The 22,082-nt window shown below is 38.2% G+C and overlaps 1 protein-coding gene across 1 annotated transcript; it reads right to left on the bottom strand.

The window, feature by feature from the left end:
- Window positions 1-740: 740 nt before the first annotated feature.
- Window positions 741-21,711, bottom strand: prim2 (DNA primase subunit 2). The gene is made up of 14 exons (XM_022762281.1): window positions 21,633-21,711; window positions 20,566-20,715; window positions 20,322-20,434; window positions 19,024-19,127; window positions 18,789-18,909; window positions 17,941-18,036; window positions 16,166-16,303; window positions 13,322-13,389; window positions 11,823-11,895; window positions 11,360-11,545; window positions 4,829-4,955; window positions 4,491-4,573; window positions 2,858-2,926; window positions 741-968 (listed from the first exon to the last, which is right to left on the bottom strand). Exons 2-14 carry the CDS (start codon window positions 20,708-20,710, stop codon window positions 741-743), a joined length of 1,551 nt encoding a protein of 516 aa, XP_022618002.1. The 5' UTR covers window positions 20,711-20,715; window positions 21,633-21,711.
- Between the last annotated feature and the right edge of the window lie 371 nt (window positions 21,712-22,082).

The raw sequence follows: 22,082 nt of genomic DNA, 5'->3' as shown, positions 1-22,082 counted from the left end.
GGAGCAGTCTCCGTTACCAACATCACAGCAGTGCAAAAGGTCCTTGACTTTCAGGCAGCCACCATTTCTCACAAATTATTGAGCAGGCAGTTCGAGATAAGAAAAAGGAAATATCTCCTGACCACGTATGCTTTGAATAAATTGCATTGTGCACTATGAGGCAATATTCCAAGGCGGCATAATACAACTGTGGAAATTATTTATTTTCATCCATCCTCCTGCCACCATTCATCCATACTCCTGCCAGCAAATACAATGACATTGTTTCTGAGACAGCTGGGAAATGTTCTAGTCATCACCCCCAAAACTGCGTCCCTGCCAAAACACTGTGCACTGAGACTGGGTATAAGCCATCTGAGTCCAGACCAGAGTGAAAACAAAGAAAGAAAACAAACCAAGAGACTACTTTTAACGCATGGGTTAAACGGCAAAAATGAATGATGCAGCCTCACCGACGCTAACAAGGAATTTGATCAGGTAGAAAATGTAATGCTGAGATTAAGAAGATGTCGCTTAGAGGCTAACTCAGACCCTGCTGTGTTTTAAAGTGGACTCGATCATTGAAATATTACTGATATGCAACTTTAATACACGTCAGAAACAGAGTCTTCAAATCATGTAAATATGGACCTCGCCACCCACCCACCTTCATCCCTCATAGAAAAGACAGACATTTATTTCTACATGTATAAAAGATAAAAAAAAAAAAAAAAAAAAAAAAAAAAAAAAAAAAAAAAAAATCAGGCGTCTTGAAAGAAAGAGTCCAGATCCTCCGTCATTTCGGCCAAATCCTGGGAGGCGTTTGCTGCTGCTTCTCGTGCTGCAGTGGATCCTCTGGCAGCAGAGTTTTCCTGCGACCTCTGTGGAGCCTCCATCTCTCGCTTAATATCCTTGCCGCCGCCCAAAACTCTCTGGCTCTCTATGAAGTACTGGTTGGGGTGGTTGAGCGAAAAATTGGAGTCCTCAAACTGCTCAAATAAAAAAAAAAAAAATAAAGAGAACACAGGAGAGGGAGGTCAAGGGGAAATTAGAACAGCAGTCTCAGTTTTCCCAGAAGTGAATGATGGATTCATGTCACCTTTTATAAGATGATCACGTAACATCTGCTTCATTGGGCAAGATGTGGAATGGTTTGCTAATTTACCAACAATTTACTAATTAACAATAATGAGAACTTTCACAGGCACATTAGCGAGTTAAGTCACCAGCTAGCTATTCCATCAGAGCACACAGCGAAAAAGATGAAATGTCCTCTCAGGAAATAAAATGTCAAAATCACTCATGATGAGTAAAAACCTATGAATCAATTAACAAATGAAGTTTGAGCTCTTTCAAAAGTTCGTCCTGTGACCTTTAGTTTTTAAACAGCTGTTCAATGGCGAGTGATGTTTTAAGTTACTGTGACAGATTTGTACACAACACATTTCACTTTGCCATTTTTACCTGTTGAACTTCTAGAGTGAAGGAAATAATTGTGCACCGAGCACTTTAACTACTATAATGTATATCTGCCGGTGGGTGGAAGAGTGGCAACATGCTTCTGTTTAATCATTGCTTTTATCAGCTAGTAGCTTCATAAGAATGTGATTTCAACGTGCATAAATTGTCCTGTGAAGCAAATTCATTAATTTTACACATGACTGCAGAGTACAACATCTTTGTTCTTTCATCAGTTGTTTGGACTAAATTCATTAATGTAAGTGTAGTGACTGTAAGCAAACATGACAACTGCATTTTTCATTAAGGTCAATAACCAGTCAAGTAGCTAAGGAGCCCCGGGTTATGACTATGTAAAAGAATGTATGTTTGGTTTTTAATGTCTTCCATATTTACACGTTTCATTTAAAATGAGACTATGTAATTTTTTTAGCACATCCATTCTGTTACAAATAAAGAACTGAACACATTAGAAATAAAAACTGAGCCTTGCTCAGTTCAGTGTACTCGGGGGTTTTGCTGCTACAGCCTGATGTGGTCTGGTATGACCAGTAGCTTCTGGTGGCTAATGTTAGCAGACACCAGGACTGTGTCATGGACACAATTTTAGGCAGTTTGTGTAATTACTGATCTACATCCAGAAGAAAATGTTTCATGAAGAGTGTAAAGGTGGATTTTACCATGATGTGTCTCAGAGGTATTGTACAGTGTATTTGCTGCTGATTGTACTGAAACTGACATAAACAAATTGATACAAAGTCTAAACTTTTATAAAAAACTGATCAACTAACAACTTAATTATACGTTTCATGAATTCTTTGTGTACAGTCACTGTTATTACAATTTCAGGGATACACCTCCATCAGCAATAGATCTACTAAAGGTACAGTGTGTGAAATGATCTTCCCACCCAAAATTAACTATGACACCTTACGTTTGAGGATTCAAAATAACTGTTTCACCTTAGACACGATATATCAAGCTGTGTAAATGTAGTAAGAAGAGAGAGAGAAAAACCAGAGCACGTGTTAAACTACTGATCACAATGTGCCAAACTCAGCTGAATGACAACTGCAGTCACAAGCAAATACATTGTGAGTCTAAGACCTTGTTTATTTGTTGTTTTCTTTTTTCAAGTCACTGCTCTTCCCTGAAACCAGGACTCTGAGTGTGACTGAAAGGGATGATGACTCAAGCATCCAAACTTAAACAGATTAAATTAAGTAAGTATCCACAGGGGACAAAATAGATCTGAATGCCATAATAAACCTTTAAAAATTAAGTGGCTATGACAGCCGGCTAATGATGGATGTGATGACAGTTCTGGGTCTCTCTCCCCAGCCGTCATGCATCACATGTGAGGACCAAACACCTGCCTCCGACACAGGTACTCCCAGCTTCAAATTAAATCTGCACTTACATTGTGAGTCAGCTCAAAGTACTTCTGGCATGCCAGCTGATAGTGCATTCCTTTAACCAGCTCCAGGATCTGCAACAATAAGTAGAGGATAGGAAAAGTTCAAAAACATCAGGGTAGAAATTTCATCTGCATTCTCACACTGTTAAACTGTTACACTTTGGATACCGCGTTTACATAAGGTATTGCCAACATTTTGTGATGTTGCAGTCTTGTGATCCAAATTGTTTTAATTGGCTTTTCGATCAACTACCTACACAAACATCTCTCATAAATCATTAAGACAGCAGTGAGCGCATCCTTCAAGAAATCTTTGCAAATGTAATCAAAAACAGATCACTTAAATATTCATGCCCTGAGTCAACTCTTTGTAGAATGTAGGAACTGTTGGCAACATTTATACCTTCAACTCTTTTGGTACATGTACATTTCAGAATTTCTATCTGCTTTTTCATTCCTGGTTTTCAGAAGCTCTGTAAAAGTTGGAAAGGGAGGGTGGGAGCAGCCAGTTCGAAGCCCAGGCTTTGGTTGGGTGGCACAAGCACTCTCACATTCTGGCACCAAAATCCCCTGTAGCGTTAGTGCGACTGTACACTCAGGGTGACTTACCTGCTGAAAAATAAATCCAAGGTCTTCATCACTCGCTTAGAGAAAGACTGCCTGTATTTGGCTCCGTCATTATTCTCTATATTCCTGAAGGTTGCCTCCAGCGTGATACTGCCACTAGCACGCTCAACCACTGTGGCTGGTATTAGATCTGCGAGAGTGGTAATAAAAGGCAAACACTAACGGTGCTCTCAGTTTTATTCCTATTTTCTCTTTTGCAAAAGAGAAAATATCGCACTTATGTGATGCGAGTACTTCACTTCCTATTTGTGTGCTTTACTCGAGAAGGTCCTTCGGGGATTTGAGAAACAACATGTCAAACATCCACATTATCGTGTTAACTATCTTTTTTTTTTTTTTACTTGTCAGTACTTTTAGAAATAAACCACTGATGCAGGAATGTGTTGTAGGTCACCTTGTGAAAGACACTATTTTGTGCAGGCATTCATGGATGAATCCTCATGACTTTGGTGATCCTGACTTTTCGTGTAGCGTCTCCGGCAGGTCAAAGATTTCATATAACCTGTGAAATTTCATTTCCTCTGGCACAATGAGGTTGACATATTTTGAATGAAATATCTTGACAACCACTGCATGGACGACCATCAAATGATGACTCTGGTGATCCATTAATTTTTCATCTGGCGCCATCATTAGGTCAGCTTTTTAATTTGTCAAATATTTTGGTTCATGCAAGTACCTGCAACGTCAGTTACAGGTTGGCGTCTGCAGTGGTCTGCGCTGCAACTACTTTCAACTTGCATGTTTTCTATACTGTAGTTGAAATGTTATTAAGACACAGCTTCTATGAGCAGCTGCTCTCAGCCAGGGTGTGAGGGTGTGGTGAGTAGTAGTAACATTTTCTAGTTTCTAAATGAACTACATTCAGATTTTATTTATTTTTACCCACTGAAAAAAGAAAAAGAAAAAAAGGAAAGAAAGGATCATGGGAGAAATGTCGAGGCAGAAGGCAGATAACGATGGCCGTCTGACCATTTGAGACGCTTTCTGTTGACAGGATGACACCCACCTGACTGATTCCACTGGGAGACACTTTGTAGAACTGAAGCTTCTGCTTCAGCAGCTCTGGGTCACTGTGACGAAATGGGCATCCTACAAACATGAAAATGAATTCAAATAATTTGCTTCATAAATTAACCATTATTTGTTTCACCAAAAGGAGCAAACTGAAGTTTTCATCATGTGAAAACTGTATGAGCAGAGATTTTGGTGATGATTTCGATAATCAACACCCAGTCAGTCGTGTCACTATTTCCAAGCCAAGTTCCGTTAACTAAAAAGCCTGATAATTAGAGTTGAGTGGCTCATCACATGGGTAATGGCTTCTTCCAACAGCCGTCAACTCACCATGATGGTCGCCTTGGCTGGGTGGGTTTGATAAAATCACCTTCATGCAGCTGTAGGGGGTGTAGTCTGTTCGCTTGCCTTCTTTGCCAAACATGTGGCGGATGCTGTAGGCATATGCTTTGTCAAACTACAGAGAGTGAGAGGAAGACAAGAGGGGAGAGAGGAAGAGAGGGCATTAGTGAGGATGAGAGTGTAAGAGGGACAAGGTTGGGGTGAAAAGAGACATTGTCATACATCATGTCAGTTTTGACAGGGTGTTTTCCTCAATGAAATATAGAGCTATTAGAGAGAACCTGCTGTAGAGGTGTCACCACACTCGAGATAGCTGAATTATGGATACCTTAATACGGCCATCTTTCGCTCTCAGTGATTGTGCCCCTTGTCTTGCAGAGCACTTTGATACAATGTGTCTTTAAATAAGATAAATAAAAGATGTGTCTTTAAATAAAACAATGGAAATCCCAATATGATGTATCAGTATTCAGCGCGATGTATTAACCATTTCTACCTAAAAATGTAGCACTTTACTATTTTATTGGTCCGGGAAAGTTCATTACCGGCTCTTGTTTAGATCTATGAGATCCGTGTTAATATGGAAAGCCGTGCATAGTCTGGGCCCCCTGTCACATTCCAGGAGTTTTTGACTTGTTGCAGATCTACCACAGAGGCATTTCCCATTTAAACTTCTCTGATGGGGCAAATTATCAAATAATTTCACAATAAAAGCAAAGACAAAAATGTCCAAGAAGATGAAGACACATTTTTGCATCTGATTTTTTTTCCGTAGTAAAAACTGGCTCCACCTCAACAAGCTACAACAGCAAAATGCTGCTTATACATTGATGCATTTATCATATTAACAATCTAATAAAGTAATATATGATGGTGTGTCAGTCACTGAGGCCATTTTTTCTGTATAGCAAGTACTTTTACTTAAGTAAAGGATCAGTGTACTTCTTAAGTTTTTGCTGCTAACAAAGTGTCTTTGGGTTTTGGGTTGTCGATTGGATAAAGAAACGTGTTGAGGAGATCTTTTGATTTTAAGATATTATGATGGACATTCATCACCATTTTATTAACTGAACAGTTATTCTTCAAAATTATACAGTAAGTGATGATGAAAATGATCATTAATTGCAGCCTCAGGCTTGTATAAGATTTGTATTCTACTAAGTTGAATAAACAAACAACTTAGCATCCACATTTTGTATATGTATATATTAATATATTTTCTCTGGCCTTTTTTGATTTACAGTATAACTCCAACTTATTACTGAGAAACAAATGTACCAACAGGGTGCATTCACTGTCAGACAAAACTAGACTTTGTGTAGAAGTATTTGATCTATGACCGGATTGCAGCAGGGTTTGAATTCAAACAAACTTTATATTAATATCTGGAAAAATCCTTGTATGATAACCTAAAAAGAAAAACATCAAAGTCAAGGACACAAGTGAACTGTATCAATAAACTTTAAAGTGCCAGACCTCTGCAAACCTTCACACCATATTCTGTCCAGTTTGTTCCAAACCAAAAAATCCTCAATATTTTTTTGATAGGGGTCATTCTACAAAATCTCCACGGTGAACTCCTTTTATGTGTACCGTACTTCTGCGCAACCATTAAAAATGAATTATAAGGACCCTGCCTCTAAAAATCAAACAGTAAAATACACACTGTGTGCTTCAGAAGTGGCAGAACACAATCACCATGACTGCACCCATCATAACACATTAATGTTGCAATAAACCCCCTGAACTTGCTAATGTGACAACCTGCAATAGCAATTTAAAAACCCATAAAATCTTCCTTAAGTACAATAAATCAAATATTAATTATGTAGAGCTTCTAAGGATTCAAGAGGCTGTTTCTCGATTTAAGACCCCCCTACTCTATTAAAACGAATCCTGGAACTCCACTGGCATTAAAGTGTGTTTAATATGTATTACATGAAATAATTAGGACATAAAAAGATCCTACACGTCATCTAAAAAAGTGATACAAACACTTGATATGGCATTGAACTGTCACCTAGAAAGATAAGACTGAGGAGGTCTGATTAAAGAGAAAACTTCATATGAACAACAACAGTCTGTTCATATATACTGGGATTAACTGCAAATGGCTCCTGAGGTAAACCTTAAAATGTGCAATAACTGATGAGATTAAACTGTTTTTGATTTCCCCTCAGTATTCAGATTCCCTTCAGCACTGAGATGTTGAACAGTGCAGTTCAGTTTCTTCTCATCTTGTCCCATTTTTTCTCATATTGAATGAAACTCCTTTAAATGCAATATATTTGCTGCGCTTCCTCTAATCACCGAGTGTGTTCCTACACTTCAGCCTACACTTTAGATAATCCTGGATATACTCTAATACAGTTGACCTCCAAACTGATGGAAGTAGGAAAAAACAGTAGAGTCTGAACACAAGCACAAAAGATGCATTAAAAAGGAGCAGAGCCATAGCTCTCCTAGTGCTTGGCTCGTGGGGCTACATCACTGCAACATCCCCCCACACTCTAGGACACATTCACAAAAACCTGCGGCAATGGAGACAGAGAAATAGGACACAATCAAAGGGATTATGTACGTGTGTGTATGTGCATGTGTGTAAACTTGGCATGGCTTCTTAGGCTCAGTCCATAGTGACTGATGTGCCTGTAGCTCCAATCCCTCTTACATATAATACCATTAAAATAGTTTTTAAATCTGCACTACTGGCCTTTACACACCCTAAAAACAATAAAAAAGGTGAGGGACTGAAAAATACTGCAAATGCACACAAGGTAAGAAGTTTGATTTTGCGGAAAGAAGACACTAACTGCTTTTTGAAGTGGTCATTTACTCACAATGAACAAGGAGAAAGGAGAGAAAATATATTGCTACATTAATGACAAGCCAATATAAGATATGCATCTGCATAGTCCTAGGTTCTCCATGAAAGCAAATGTCACTTGAACAACTTATATTCAGCATGAGCAGTAAAACTAAGTGCGATTCTCCAGACTTGTTTTCAACCACTTATATCAGATAACAATGTACTAGCCAATATTCTGTTTATTTAAGATTTGGATTTTATTTATTTATTTATTTAAATTGGAGCCTTAACTTGATGAAAACAGAACAAAGATCTCACCAACACTAAATCATTTCTCTTGGATCTCTTCAAGAAGAAGACTTTTCAAAAGTGAGGCAGACCCATAGCAAAGGAGGAGCTCGGGGCTACTTTGAAATGTACTGAAAATACCAGTGATTAAAATAACATGGTGTACATTTGTAACCACACTTTAAGAGCAGTTAATATAAAGTGTCATCTAATGAATCTCCTCTACATTTGGAAAAGACCCCAGAGGAAACCAACGCTATAAAGTGAAAAATAGTGTCAGTTAGTGGAAATTAATTAACCTGAAGTTAACATCTGTAAAACAAGCAGTTCAGAGCAGTCCTACCCTGAGGCTAAACAACACACTAAAATGTGGTACAAATAGACACTCCTCCAAATGAATTGGCTGACTTCCGTGGCAAGAAAAATGGTTAGATCAAGTTGATTTCATCAATTTTCCCTCTCCCTCTAGTCTAATATTACACTGCCTCTTCCTCCAGGCCTCCCTTTCGGCATCGCTGCCTCCCATCTTTTTCTCAGTGCCAGTCGCATACTAATGAGCAGGCTTTGTGCAGCCTGCCACAAAGTGCAGTCCCTGACACAACACATACATCACTGTGAGAGCTGCGATCTGGTCAGCACCACTCTGCTGCCTCTGCTGTGGAGCAAGGGCTGGGCTTTATGCAGAGCCCATCACACTTTCTCTTGGAGCTTGTACACGCTACTTCAGAGATGGGGCACCAAAGAGGGATGTAACACGAATCCAGTCCTCTGTAGTTGCCATGAGGCTCTTACTGAGGGCCAATAACAGACAGTAGGACAGGAGAGAGTGTGGGCAGGAGAGATGGGATATTTTTGAATGGCTCAAATGAAAATACTTTTTTTTTTAAGATGTGGGCCCACAAAAACAAACAAACAAAAAAAAACTGACTGACCTACATCTTTAGAGAGTGAGGAACTAACCACACTAACCACCCTGACTTCTTGCATATGTTGCTCCAGTGCAAAACTATTTCAAAAAGCTACACAAATTACTGCTGATACTTTGGTTCACTTTGACTCAGATTAGTAATGTAGTCTTATTATTTTGCTGTATGTTTCTCCTTAGTCATAAATACAGGTGGTGGTTGCAATCAACAGTGACAACCAACCATTACTCAGCAGGACACTGATGTTTAGAATAACAAAAACAAAAATATTAACATGTTGTAAGGGCAAGCAGAATTAGTTAAATGGCACCAAAACAAAATGTTTTTGAAATCTGATTGAAATTGTAAAAGTTTCAGACACAATTTAGCTTGTTGTGATTTTATGTTTTAATTTCCCATAGTGATCTACAGCTCAGCTCAACAGTTGTGCGATTGTTTAATTTATGTTAGACATTAAAATTCTTACCAAACTCCTGAATTTGTTCCTATTCACACTATGTTTACAATGGTTCTGGACATGGCGTTATGCTTTTACACATTGGCCTCTAGCCAGTTGCATGTTAGTGTACTTCGTCCTCCATTTCTACAATGCTTTTGCAAAGAGATGAGAACAACCTTACAAATGGCGAAGTATCTGAATTTTAAACAGGTGAAAACATGAAAGCGTCTCTATGCATCTTTGTGCATCAGAGTGTGGTCAGAATTCTTCTTCTTCTGTCTCATTGCAACTAAAAACTGACGCACCAGAAGGAAACAGATGCCCCATATATTCCCACGACACGCCTGGAGACATTGTCTGGCTGATGTAAAACACATCCTTGGACTGGAAAATATGCAGACTACCTGGAGTGACATGGTAGGGGTGCCAACCATGTGATACACTGTACTACTACAAGTCATTATTAAAAGACAACACTGCTCAGGGATCAAGGCCCATACACATGAACTGCTGTGCCAGACTGCCACACTGGGCTTTTATTCAACTCAGCACAATTAAATGATTTCTTGGCACCTTACACACTGTTAATACTGCATCTTTTGAACAGCACTCAAAAATGAAACACACATGTGTTTGAGATTAAGCTCTGGATGGGTGTTTATCAGAGCAGGTCATAGGGTTAGACAGACAGTATTTTAAGCATTTACTTTGCAAATATAATTTACAAAATAGAAATTATTACAAAAACAGGTCAAAATAAGACAAGTCTCTCACAGTGTCACAGTGCAATCAAATCATGCTGGTTTAATATTTACCTGCGAAGTAGGTTTGCATCAAACAATTATTTTTATTACCAATTATTTTCTCAATTCATCTCTTCATCTATAAACACCAGAGAGCAGTGAAAAAAGCCTGTCACTGTTTCCTGGAGCCCAAAGTGTTGTCAAATTCATTTAAAAACCTGATACCATCAAATGTTTCAAATTTTTCCTTTAAGTGATTCAAACGATTAATCGACCAATTGCTGCAGCTCTGCAGTCAAGAACTCCCTGCTGTGGCTGAGCAGCAAACTGCCTTATGAGGTGTAATGGTCTCACGAAGCAAATGATGCCACTACTAAAAGAACAAAAAGGGTTCATAATCATATTTGTGGTTATGAACCTGCAGATATTTTTAATATTGTGTGATCTGACCATTCATATTGTAATTTTCTTACTTCTTTTAAGACAGGCCAACCAAGGTGAGGCAGACGGGGATGTTCCAACAGTCTTTAGTGTATAGAGCAATATTCCTAAAAGCAAATCGATGCAATCCAAGCAATTATCTATTTAACACGCAGTTGTTTCCTTTACAGTCAACAAGGACAGGAATTAGCACTTGTAAGATCAGACTTATAACACCATGTACTCAAGCCATGCTAAGTAAGGTACACTGTGTAACAGCATGTCCACAGCTACCTAATAACCTAACTGAGGAATGAAAACTTAATGCTGTAGCTATTGATTTCAGAAATGAAGAAAAACTGCAAAACCTTTTCAGAACTGTTAAATAAAATGTGGTGTGGTCCTGGCTTATGTCTAATACATTTAAATTAAAAGAAATTATGACAAGAATAAACAGCATGATTCATTTGAGCTGGTATCTCCTGTCACTATCCACATGAAGAGTTGTTGTTCTCCTCATGTAGAACAATTTTAATGTCTTTGCTGTGAATCTTCTATGGAGAGATACAACAACTGAACCCACAATGACTTAAGTCTTCATTAGACTCATTACAGTACTGCGTGCAACAAATGAAACCGGTGAACTTTTTTTTTTTTTTTTTTTTTTAAAATCAATACAGCTTTGATGAGGCCACTTCATCAACAATAAAACAGCACCGCCGACTCCAGTGTTGAGAAGCACTCAGGAGAGGAGAAGGAACTGAGACATTAACACTGCTGTCGTGCGTTTCTTAATTATAATCATTATATTACTAAAGTTTAGTTTGCTGTGATCTTCTTTTGACAACACATTCCTACATTATAATATTATAGCATTAATATCGCCAACATTACCTTGTCTGCATCCACTTTCCCTCTGGTGAACTCTGACCTCCAGAACTGCAGCGCCTGCTCCAGAGAGAGGCCGATACCTTTGAGGAAGAGGCCGTACTGCATACGTCCCCCATGGCGGAGATGGTGGTTCTCTCTCAGTGACTGGTGGAGCTGCTTCATACACAGCGGGAAGGACTTTCCTGAAAGCTACAGGCAGAAGACAATTAATGACTAATAAGCAAAAATAAACTAATATAATTCATCAGTACCTGTTTATTCCCATTCTATGGTCCACATGTTCAACATAATGTGAACTGACTGATTAAAACTAACGTGACACTAAATACACTTTCGATTCATTCCTAGCTCTGGGCCACCAGAGTTACTACACAAGCATCATTTCTCCCCTTTTACACCACCCATTCCCAGGCAACATGGCACCCTGAACTTGACATTTCGAGAATAAATGGTCAGTGCAACTCACTGAATCAATTTGTTCCAAGGAGATTTTCCCAACATTCTTCTGGATGCTGTAATCCTGTCCCACATAGGCATGACTGAAAGAACAAAAAAAAAAAAAAAACATGAAAAATATCAGGACTGTGACAAATGAGACTGTATTCCTTTAGGAATATTAATGCAATTTTAGAGGCAATTGTGGCTGCCATAAAAAGTGAACATATTTTCCGAGCCATGTTCCCTTAACTCAAATCAAATCTTCTTGATAGAAAATCAGGTTAAGACCTGACAGTAAGACTGGACACAGCTAAAATAATGAAAACTTTACTGCAATAATAAAAAACAAGGGGACACATGCCTGTAACCTCCTGCCAAACAAACTTGAAACTGCTAAGCTGCTATCAGTAGATTTTTAAGTCGATGACTTTGGCAATCCATCAAGTCCCGTGTGGCAGTGCTTCACATCACATTGTGTTACCCCTCCCCACCACAGAGATTAGCGGCTTGCCCACTAATCTCAACAACCTGCCCACTAATCCCCAACAACAATCAAGCGACACGACTTCTCCCACCCCTACATTCATGTTCCTACTTTTATCTAAAGTAAGATAAACACCCTCACTGTGCTCTGAGTTGCTCTTCTTGGCTACTGAAGATGAAATGAAGTCAGCTGCCTTTTCATGCAAACTCATGTGCTGTTGCTGATTCACTTCAACTTTCAGTGGTGAACACGTTTAAGGTTTTTACATCGAGTTATGCACAAGAGGTGAGCCTTAGTATCAGAAGTTAGCAGCAGCTCTATTGTTTGAAAAAAAAAACTATATTAACATTTAAGGTGCTTTTTAACATTGCAATGCAGGTCTGATAAAACAAGATGCAGGTTTAGTGCGGCACTTCAATGAAGTGACAGGCTTGAATTGCATTTTTTGGCATAACTGAACACTATAATACATCAAGATAAGTGACACCTTTTACTGCAGCATTCATGTCTTATGGAAAATAACTTGCAGTGTGTCCGCATCACAGGCGCTGATCACAGTCTGCTCACAGTACGACATAAAGCAGGTATTCCCACCATATGGAGTTCAACTTATGAGGGCTGCATACTGAGCTCTGCTTAATCTATGATTTGATCATGAAAATGCATTACAATTTAAAATTCTAAATCAATTAAGTAATTTATCCCAAAAAGCAATTACTGGGGGGAAAAACATGCCCCCCACCACTCAACAGCTAATGCAATAACAGTGCTTGAGAAATTGTAGGAGACGTGATGCACATGTTGCATAATGCTTACTGCTTCAAGACTGAGTTAACTAACAATAAAAATAGATGATGGTGCCCACGTAGCCAGGCACCATAAGTCCCCACAACATCTGGACTTGTCTACAGGGACCGACTGGGTTAAATCAGACCAGGCACAAGCCCCCAGCCCTCCTTGGTGCCAAAGATCAATCCTGCTAAATCTCTTTTTCAACAGAGTTCTGGAAAAATGGCAACAAAGTTATCAATCCTGCTGCTTACCTGAGGTGGTTAAGGAGCGGTTGGAGCCGTTCATCAGAATGCACTGCTGGTAGTGAGCGGGCAGTCAGCTGCAGAGAGACGGCCATCACATGAGTGATGGTGAGCAGTGTAGGTCAAAGGATTAGAACAGCCGACCATTGCAGGTAAAGTGCAAAGATTAAGTAATGCGTAGAACAAGAATTAAAATACAAGGTCATGGAGTCAGCTTATGTGGGTTGAATAAAACTAAAAGTACACGTATATAAGATCACATTATCCAAATTGATCAGGAAAAATTAAAAATGATTTAACCAAACATGTAAATACACTGTATTATCAATCAGGAATAAATTCCAGATACTTTTTAATGCTGTCTCAGTCTATTTGAGCTCAATTTTCTTAATTCAAAAGCAAACCTAGAGATGGAGGCACATCTCTCCTCAACAAAAAGCTTTAGATGAACTGCATCATTAACACGAGTCCAATCAGCAACAGTCTAAAACATTTCAAGGTCTGCCCTACAGATACACAAAAACAGTTTAATATACAATACTCTGCCTGTTGAAATGAACATCGAACAAATAACTGGTCATTGGAGTCATATGGAGAGGCAGCTTTCCATTTTATGCCTTTTTAATGGCACATTTTTGGCAATGTCCCCTTGCTGTCCCCAGACAAGGAGAATAGACATAGTAACACAGAAACAGTCACAATGGCACAGTTACAAAAAATAGTTTTGGAGCATTACTCCATTCCAGCAGTTAGTGGTCCGGATAATTACCAGAAAATTGGAGAAAGGCCCAACTGGACCAAGTTGTCCTTATTATGTTTTTTTTTGTTTTTTTTTCTGTTTTTCCTTTTCTAATCCTGCCTGCCTGTCCTCCTGTAAGGGAGGAAATGCATTCAGATTAAAGCAAATCAAGCAAATGTTGCCCACTATGCCAACATTAATACAGAGATAATGACTTTCTATATTACAGCGACCTAATCATTATTTGGACATCAGAATGAATTCTACAGCCAGTTGAGTTCTTTACTTGCCCAGTAGTGAGTTTTAGACGAGAGATTCAGTTTGTCAATAGGCATTTTAGATCAGTGGCTGAGCAGAGTCCACTCTTTGTTGTGAACACAGGTATTACCTCAAAAACGCACTGATTGAAAGTGACTACTCGGTTGAATGCGAGGGACTGACAGCAGAACACAACCACAGAACAAAAACTAACCTTTGTTCAAACTGCTAAAGGATTTTCTAGGCGCTAAGCAACAAACCGCCTGTCCCAAGGTAGACACAAACAGCTGCTTTGGAAAGACAATGCATCTGGTGTCTCTTTTGACAAAGTGTTTTTTTAGTTGGAAAAAAAAATCAAACTATAAGAGGACACATGATATACATGTATGTGTGCACAGGTATTAGAGCTAGCCCAATATATTAGCCAATATTAGCTTATTGCAGAAATAGCTGTATTGGTGTATTTGGGTGGATAATTAATAATTGCAATACAGAAATGCCAGTTTGTCCACCAGACACCAGAACTATATGGAATACTTGACTGTATGAGGGCATTTATCTAAAATCAATATGAAGCAGGTTAAATACTGCATATATTTTGTGGGTACCGATAACAAACCGCATATGAAAATGCAAATCAAACGATTGTGTATCTGCACCATTCAGTAAAAATGAAATAAAATTTAAAAAAACTACAGATTCAATTAACTCCTGTGACACACACATGACCAGTGAAGAAGCAAATATCTACTGATACACCTTCTTCATAGTGGCAAGGTTCACTGTTCAACTCAAAGGATATCTTCCACTGTCTGCGACCGAGGATCTGCAGCAGTGTGTAAATGGCAGGTTCATTTTCAGCAGAAGGTGGATGCAACTATGCAAACACTGATCCCTCATATTAATCAGATATTCTCTCAAATTCAAAAATAGTTACACGAATGTGGTTTTTCCTTTCGTGCCTATAACATATCAGGACAAATGTGCTTGTTTTGATCCAACAATCATTTTTCCAACATCTCTTTTCTTATAATGTTAAGACGATTAATTGAGGTATAAAATATATTATTTATATTTGCATATTTTATAATTTCCTGCAGAAGCCTATTCATGAACTGTACAGTGCCACTGCCTTTGGGTGTTGATCACCACGATATAACCTGAACTTTGGTTGTCTCCTCACATGTATTATATATGCCTCTGGTTCCCAAAACATCATGGTTCACATCCTACAGGGCATTCGATGCAGTGCACAAGTGTGCCAATATTGCGACTTCACAGACTCCCTTCAACAGCCTTTTAAAAAAACATCATGCCTGTAGGGAGAATAAGCACTTTCACACTAGCTGTCCCCAGTCTTCCCTCCAGACATTTTATGTCATGTGTGCATACTCATTCCCCTCATTTGAACCATGAGTTTCTCCACTTTCCCTCAGGGCTCTGAAGGGAACCGCCATGATTGCAATTTAATAATACGCATTATGCACCCAGGATAACTGTATACACAAAATACATTTACAGAAACTACATGTACAGGAAGTGGACATAACAGAAACACTTTGCAATGTAATGTAAAGTGAAGCTCTTGTAGTGAGTCAGAAAGGTGTTGATTCAAATCTATGGTACTTTCATGTCAGAGTTGTACATGCACATGCTATATGCATACTGTGTATGTATATGTATATATATATATATATATATATATACACATATACACACACACACACACACATATATAAATACATATATATATATTTCTCTCAAGTACACATTCTCATCCGTGTTTGAGCTTTCTGGAACACAACATAAGACCCATTATTCAGCCTTTCAAAAACAGTAGAGATGTAAACACTCACTGCGAGAGCTTTAGATAGCCTTGTGCGAAAATCATTGAGAACAATGGTGACAATGTCCTGATGAGGGATGTACACGTAGCCTGCTTTGAGGTACACTTTCCTTGTTCGCACTAGATCCAGGGCATCTTGAAAGGGAACCTTTAAAAAAACAAAACAAGAGTTGGAGAGAAAATGTTTTAAATAAATAATGCATTCAAAAGATACATTTTAATATTCCGCTGGCATGTATAGTAAGTGTCAGGAGGTTGATGCTAACCCTTTTGCCCTTTATATTTTTTGGCCACTTAAAATGTGGTCCAAGGATTTAGACTTATTCTAGTGATATTCAATAAAGTGAATGTAATGATTTACATTCTCAACGAAGAGACCGTCAGCAACAAGCATAAAATGTAAAATGAAAGTCATGTAGCAGGCCATGACATTTTCCACTTTTCCTTTTCATTTTGTGAACAGACAAACAGACTTAAACTTAGTCATCTGTGAAAGGTTATGATGGTGATCTGTCAATCAGGCAATTACTTTTCAGGCTCTTTATTCACACTGATTTAGGAGATTCCTCCACTATGTGAACATTTAATGATTTAACAACATTATGTCAGAACATTTCTCAAGTAGTATTACAAGATACTCAGATGCATTTGGGAGAGTATGCATTCTCCAATAAGTTGATTTAAACTGCCTGAGGGAGAAAGAGTTGCTTATTTATTTCATATTAGAAGATGTTCTGACTTGATCTGACAAAACATTGGCCCTGGGTGTAGGGGGAATTGAAGTAAAAATATAGAACTAAGAAGGCTTTACTTCAGTGTAATCAATATTTTATTTATTTTTAAGAGTATTTTAAGAGTGACTGGTACACTCTTGAGCAGGTTAGTATTACACAGAATGGTTTACACTAATAAGAAAGCTCTTATGGCAGTTATTCCAAGCTTAACATTGGCCCAAAGGCAAAAGTTAAAAATCTATGAATCTATGTAAGTTTCTCTCTAAATTCTACCCAACCTTTTTTACAAAAGTCATATGGGAGGATTGCACAGTCTGTGATCCGAGTTGTTACATGTATTAATGGTGGTCAATATCTCAAATTAATGATTAACATTAGTGATTTATATCTCATCAGTAGTGAATGGGACCCAAATTATGTAACCTGGTATACTTTACTTTGTAATGCCTTCAAATAGGAACGGCCTTTTAGTCCGTAGTGTGGGTCAGGTTCCAAAATCACAAGATCCTACATTTCCCATTATAGAACTTCCCCGACTAACTAACGCCACATTTTTAAACTCCACACCTCAAGATTTAATCACAACCTTTTTTGTTAAAAATGTGAGGCTTATCTGAGAGAACCCCGATGACATCATCTGGGTAAAACTGGTGGAGTGACCCTTTAACATGGCAATCCACTCTCTTTGAAAGACTAACCCTAACCCACAACTTTGTTAAACTTGTTAACTTGTTAACTCAAAATTACAAAGAAATAACCATCAGCTGGAAATCCTGGAGCTTTTGATAGTGAATGGAAGAATCACTGTGAGGATAATTACAGTGGAGAGGGTGATTTTAACATAAAAAGCATTTTCTGATTGGCTGTTAAGATACAAATGTTCAAATCTTTATTAAAGTTCTAACACTCAGAATACAAAACATTTCATGTTCATTGTCCCATGTCTAGATTCTGCACCTACTGGATTCTAAAAAGGACTAGAAACTGTTTTATGGGCACATCAGCACTTAACTTTCTTAGTGGACTCAATGGACAGACACGAGTAACTCACTTTGTAGAAGTCCTGACTCTCAACAGTGACTCCACTGACGGCGTAACTGGAGATGACAAGCTGTTCCCGCAGAGACTTCTTCTCCTCGACAGTAATCTGAAAAGTTATTGAAGAGGATGATGAATTTCAGTGAAGAGCTGCAAAGGCAGAGCTGTGTCAGTGTTAATACATTGAAGGTTGAAGCTCATGGAAACCAAATGTCATTTATCAAATTAATGCACCATTTTCATTCTTGTGTCGACTCATTATGCGTAGATGAATTATTCAATAGTTTTTTTCCATTTATGAAAACCTGCTGTGTGCTTTCCTTAAAGTGTGTCTTTAGACGCACCTAAGTAAAACAGAAACTAAACACACCGTTATTACACTTTTATTCTTCAAGTGGTTAGGGAAACTGTTAAAAATAGCATTTATCTACATTTATCATCCCTGAAATATAATCTGTTTTACAAATAAATCTTTTACCAAAAACAGAGCAAAAAAACACTTTTAAAAATGAAACTTTTTAACTACCAATGAAGAATACCTCACCATTTATAGATCCTGTTACAGTGATCAAACAGCTCCATCTAGTGAAAATACAACTGAATACCACTATGTTGTGAATGGAGGCAGCTTATACAGCTTGTTGTCTCCCATGACACACTCAATACTTAAGTCTGCCCTAAAGAAGTAGCGCTGCTCAGAGGGTGTATTATAACCTTGTTTTGTAAACGCAATGATGAATGAAGCTATGGCTAAGACTGGTAAGTAAACAGCTGTTAATGCTAATGCTGGCTATGTAGCAATAGCAAAACTTACAAATAGCTCCTTTAAATCAAGGCAAAATAAAGGCTTCAGAAACTTACTGTGTTATATTGCAGATTATTTCTGTGCAGAAATTCACGTTTTTGATCTGACAGCATGCCATCGAAACGGTAGCGGAAAAGATCAACTTCCTGCTGTATAAACCACCGCCTGAGGTCTTCCCTTTAAGAGATCATTGAAAATGAATATTTAGTTTGGTTGCTTTTGAATGACACTCATTTGTTGTCAAAAAATACAATACAATTGTTATTTAAATTTAAAATCATTTGTACTTACGTTTGGCAGTAGGCGAGCCTGAGAATGAAGTGGGAGATATGATCCTTTCTTCGTTTCTCATATTCATCTTGTCCAATCTGAGACTTTTTTTCATCCTTGACAGACTAAAAAAGGCATTTTAAATGACATTATGTATATTACATATACAAAAAAAAAATTTCATATTCTGTCTTGGAATATTGAGAATTGACTGCACCCTGAGTATTTGAGGCTTACACCTGAGGCTAACCTGCCACAGGTGTAAGCTACTAGTGTTTGTTTACATAGTGACTGCATAGTACAAGCTGCTATTTTTGGGTAAACATTATGGCAGATTATTGTTGTAAACATGCACATGCATGTACCACACAGGGACAACCTGAAAAAGGATGCCATGGATAGGATGGGATTCGTGTAACATGAATATTGAGGCAACATCGGAAGTGACACAAGATATTCAGATGCATTTGGAGAGTTTCTTACAATTACGTTAATATAATGGGATACTTTGACTAATTCTTTTAAATTGGAAGGAGCATAAACCGTGCTGCTTATCTAGGGATGCATGGATGGAGGAATATCTGGACTTACTGAACATGGAATGAGCAGCTTGTCTCTTAAAAGACTTTGAAAAGGGCCCTGAAGGACATTGGACACTGTCCGCAAGCTCCTTGCTCGATCATGTAAACTGACCGATTAAATCTGTTGGTATGTGTTCATCCATGCATCCATGTTTTTAGACTTCCTCTTTGTAAAAGACAGGAGCATATTATCACAGCCTTTACTGTCAGTTGTGTTTACAAGATATAAACATTTTTAAAAAAATACCTGTTTGCTAGCTGTTGTGAATTTAGGCCATTGTGTAAAATGGCTTTTGTAATTCAGCTTGAGAAGTAAGAAGACAGCTTTCTACCCACTGACTTTCTCAGTGATCGCTTCTTTTGTGTTTTAATATGTGTGTCTGTCTGTCTGTAGCAGACTAAACATTTTACCTCAACTAATGTTAAAACCATTAATATTTACAACGATGTTTGTTCAGAGTCCATGCAAAAACACATTTTGTAGTTGTACAAACTCAACCTAAAAGCCAGAATAGTCAACATTACCGATACATATACCACTTCCCATCCCTCACCTACAGCTCAAACTACCAATATGGATCAATGTAGTGTGACAATTCAGGATGAAAGCCCTGTATGCTTCATCTAACAGCCAACACTTGGTAAATGAACATTGAGAAACTGTATGCATTTGAGTATAACGGTTTATACAAGCTGCACTGCAGAGTTTTTGATGTATGTCATGCTTAAAATACTCACAGCCTCTAGTTTGTAAGGAAAGTTCAGGTTTCTAGACTCATTCCACAGTTTCTTTTTGTAGTCTTCTGACAGTTTCACGTAGCTCACTCCCAAATTCTCAATGGTCTTCAACACTGCATTGACATTAAAAGAAAACTTCCTTTTTAATATGAAAAAAATTATTTCACAACACCTGAGAAAGCAGTGCTTATACCAAATTTCATAATTCAAATTTCATTTGATCAACACGAGACCAACTACTTACATTTTACTCTGTCCACAGCAAATGTCTCAAATTCAGAGAGAGAGATGTTTTCAAGAGGAGGCTGCACATAGAACTGCAGAGCATGTCCATAGAGCTCCGTCTGAGGGCTGGTGTCAATCTTCTTTCTTCTGCTACCAAACTGCATCTTGCCTAATGGTAAAGGAAAAGTATGTTTAATGTACCACGAGATAATAGGCCACTAGTGGACACCTTGTTGGGATATCTGGTGCAACTGAAATGCACACACAGTGAGGTGGAAATCAGCTGCAGCCCTAAAAGACAAGTTAATCAAAATGAAACAAGATGCACAATTCTTTACCGGGGTGCTGGCATTTTGGGACTAAATATGGTATATTGGAGAAGAATTGTTTGGCTTTATACATAATACCCACTGCCAATAATTAACAATCAAATGATGATCTGGTCTGAAATGATCAAGAATGCTGTGACTCTCCTCACAACATAAATAAATAAACAAATAAATAAAATGACTGCCTAAACTCTTTTACCAACTGTGTGCCATCAAAACTGTGCAGAAGTGACACTGAGCTAATCTTTTTACAAATCATCATAATCCAAAGACAAACCGTCGTAGAATATGGAAGTTAGAAGAAAGAAAAATACACATGCATGAGGCATCTTCTCTTTGTCAAAACATATTTTTAGCTGCATCTACTTGGGCTAGAAAGCTGACCTTGACTAAACTCTGTAAAGACTATTATGAAGTTAATTCCACGATACACAATCTGGCCTGGCAACCGTGAGCTCACAACTTACTGATAACTTACTTGACAAGCTACTAGCTTTATTATGTTACACTGGCTCCAGACCAGCAGCTTGAGACTTCACTTAGAGAGTATCAGAGACGAAAGTTAACCAGACTATCATTAACACTGTCTAGTTAGCTAAACGCAGAACAGCAACTTGAGGGTTGTTGTAGATGCTAGCTAACTTACAGTAAGCTACCTTGGAAACTGACTTGAAATCGAAGCTCTAAAACAAACGGAGCAATTTATCAAACAAGCAACTGGCAGAAGAATTAATTTGCAAGATTGCCGTTACATTACCGATTAGATGATGAAGCAGCTGCCCCCAACTCAATCCCGCCAAACAAAGTGGGTTGTTCAACAAACGCGGGTAAACGATGACGTTTTTAACCAACTCAGGAAGAGAAACCTTGTCATAAAGAGGGCACTTGTTTTCTTGTTCCGCCTGACACGGTGTGCCTCTCCCGTTGTTGACGACTTCCATGGAAAGATTAGAAAGTATTCTCACTTTTGGACGATACATTTGAACCAGGCGTGTATCCGGAGAAGTTGATATTTAAAATAAGTCATGGTTTTTACATTTTGTCATTTCTATGACTCTTTTGTTGTCGTCGACCTGGGTGCAACAGGAACTTGCGGGGGCATCTGTACTACATAGCAAACGCACCCAGAACATGTGGGTTTACCCATAACCTCGAATGAAGACTTCTTTTCTCTAGAATATGATATTAATACGTACCAAATCTTAGC

This window comes from Seriola dumerili, unplaced genomic scaffold (assembly GCF_002260705.1).
Source record: "Seriola dumerili isolate Sdu_G_001 unplaced genomic scaffold, Sdu_1.0 BDQW01000024.1, whole genome shotgun sequence".
NCBI lineage: Eukaryota > Metazoa > Chordata > Actinopteri > Carangiformes > Carangidae > Seriola > Seriola dumerili.
The sequence above is the reverse complement of the archived record's forward strand: the minus strand, read 5'-3'. Positions and strand labels throughout refer to the sequence as shown.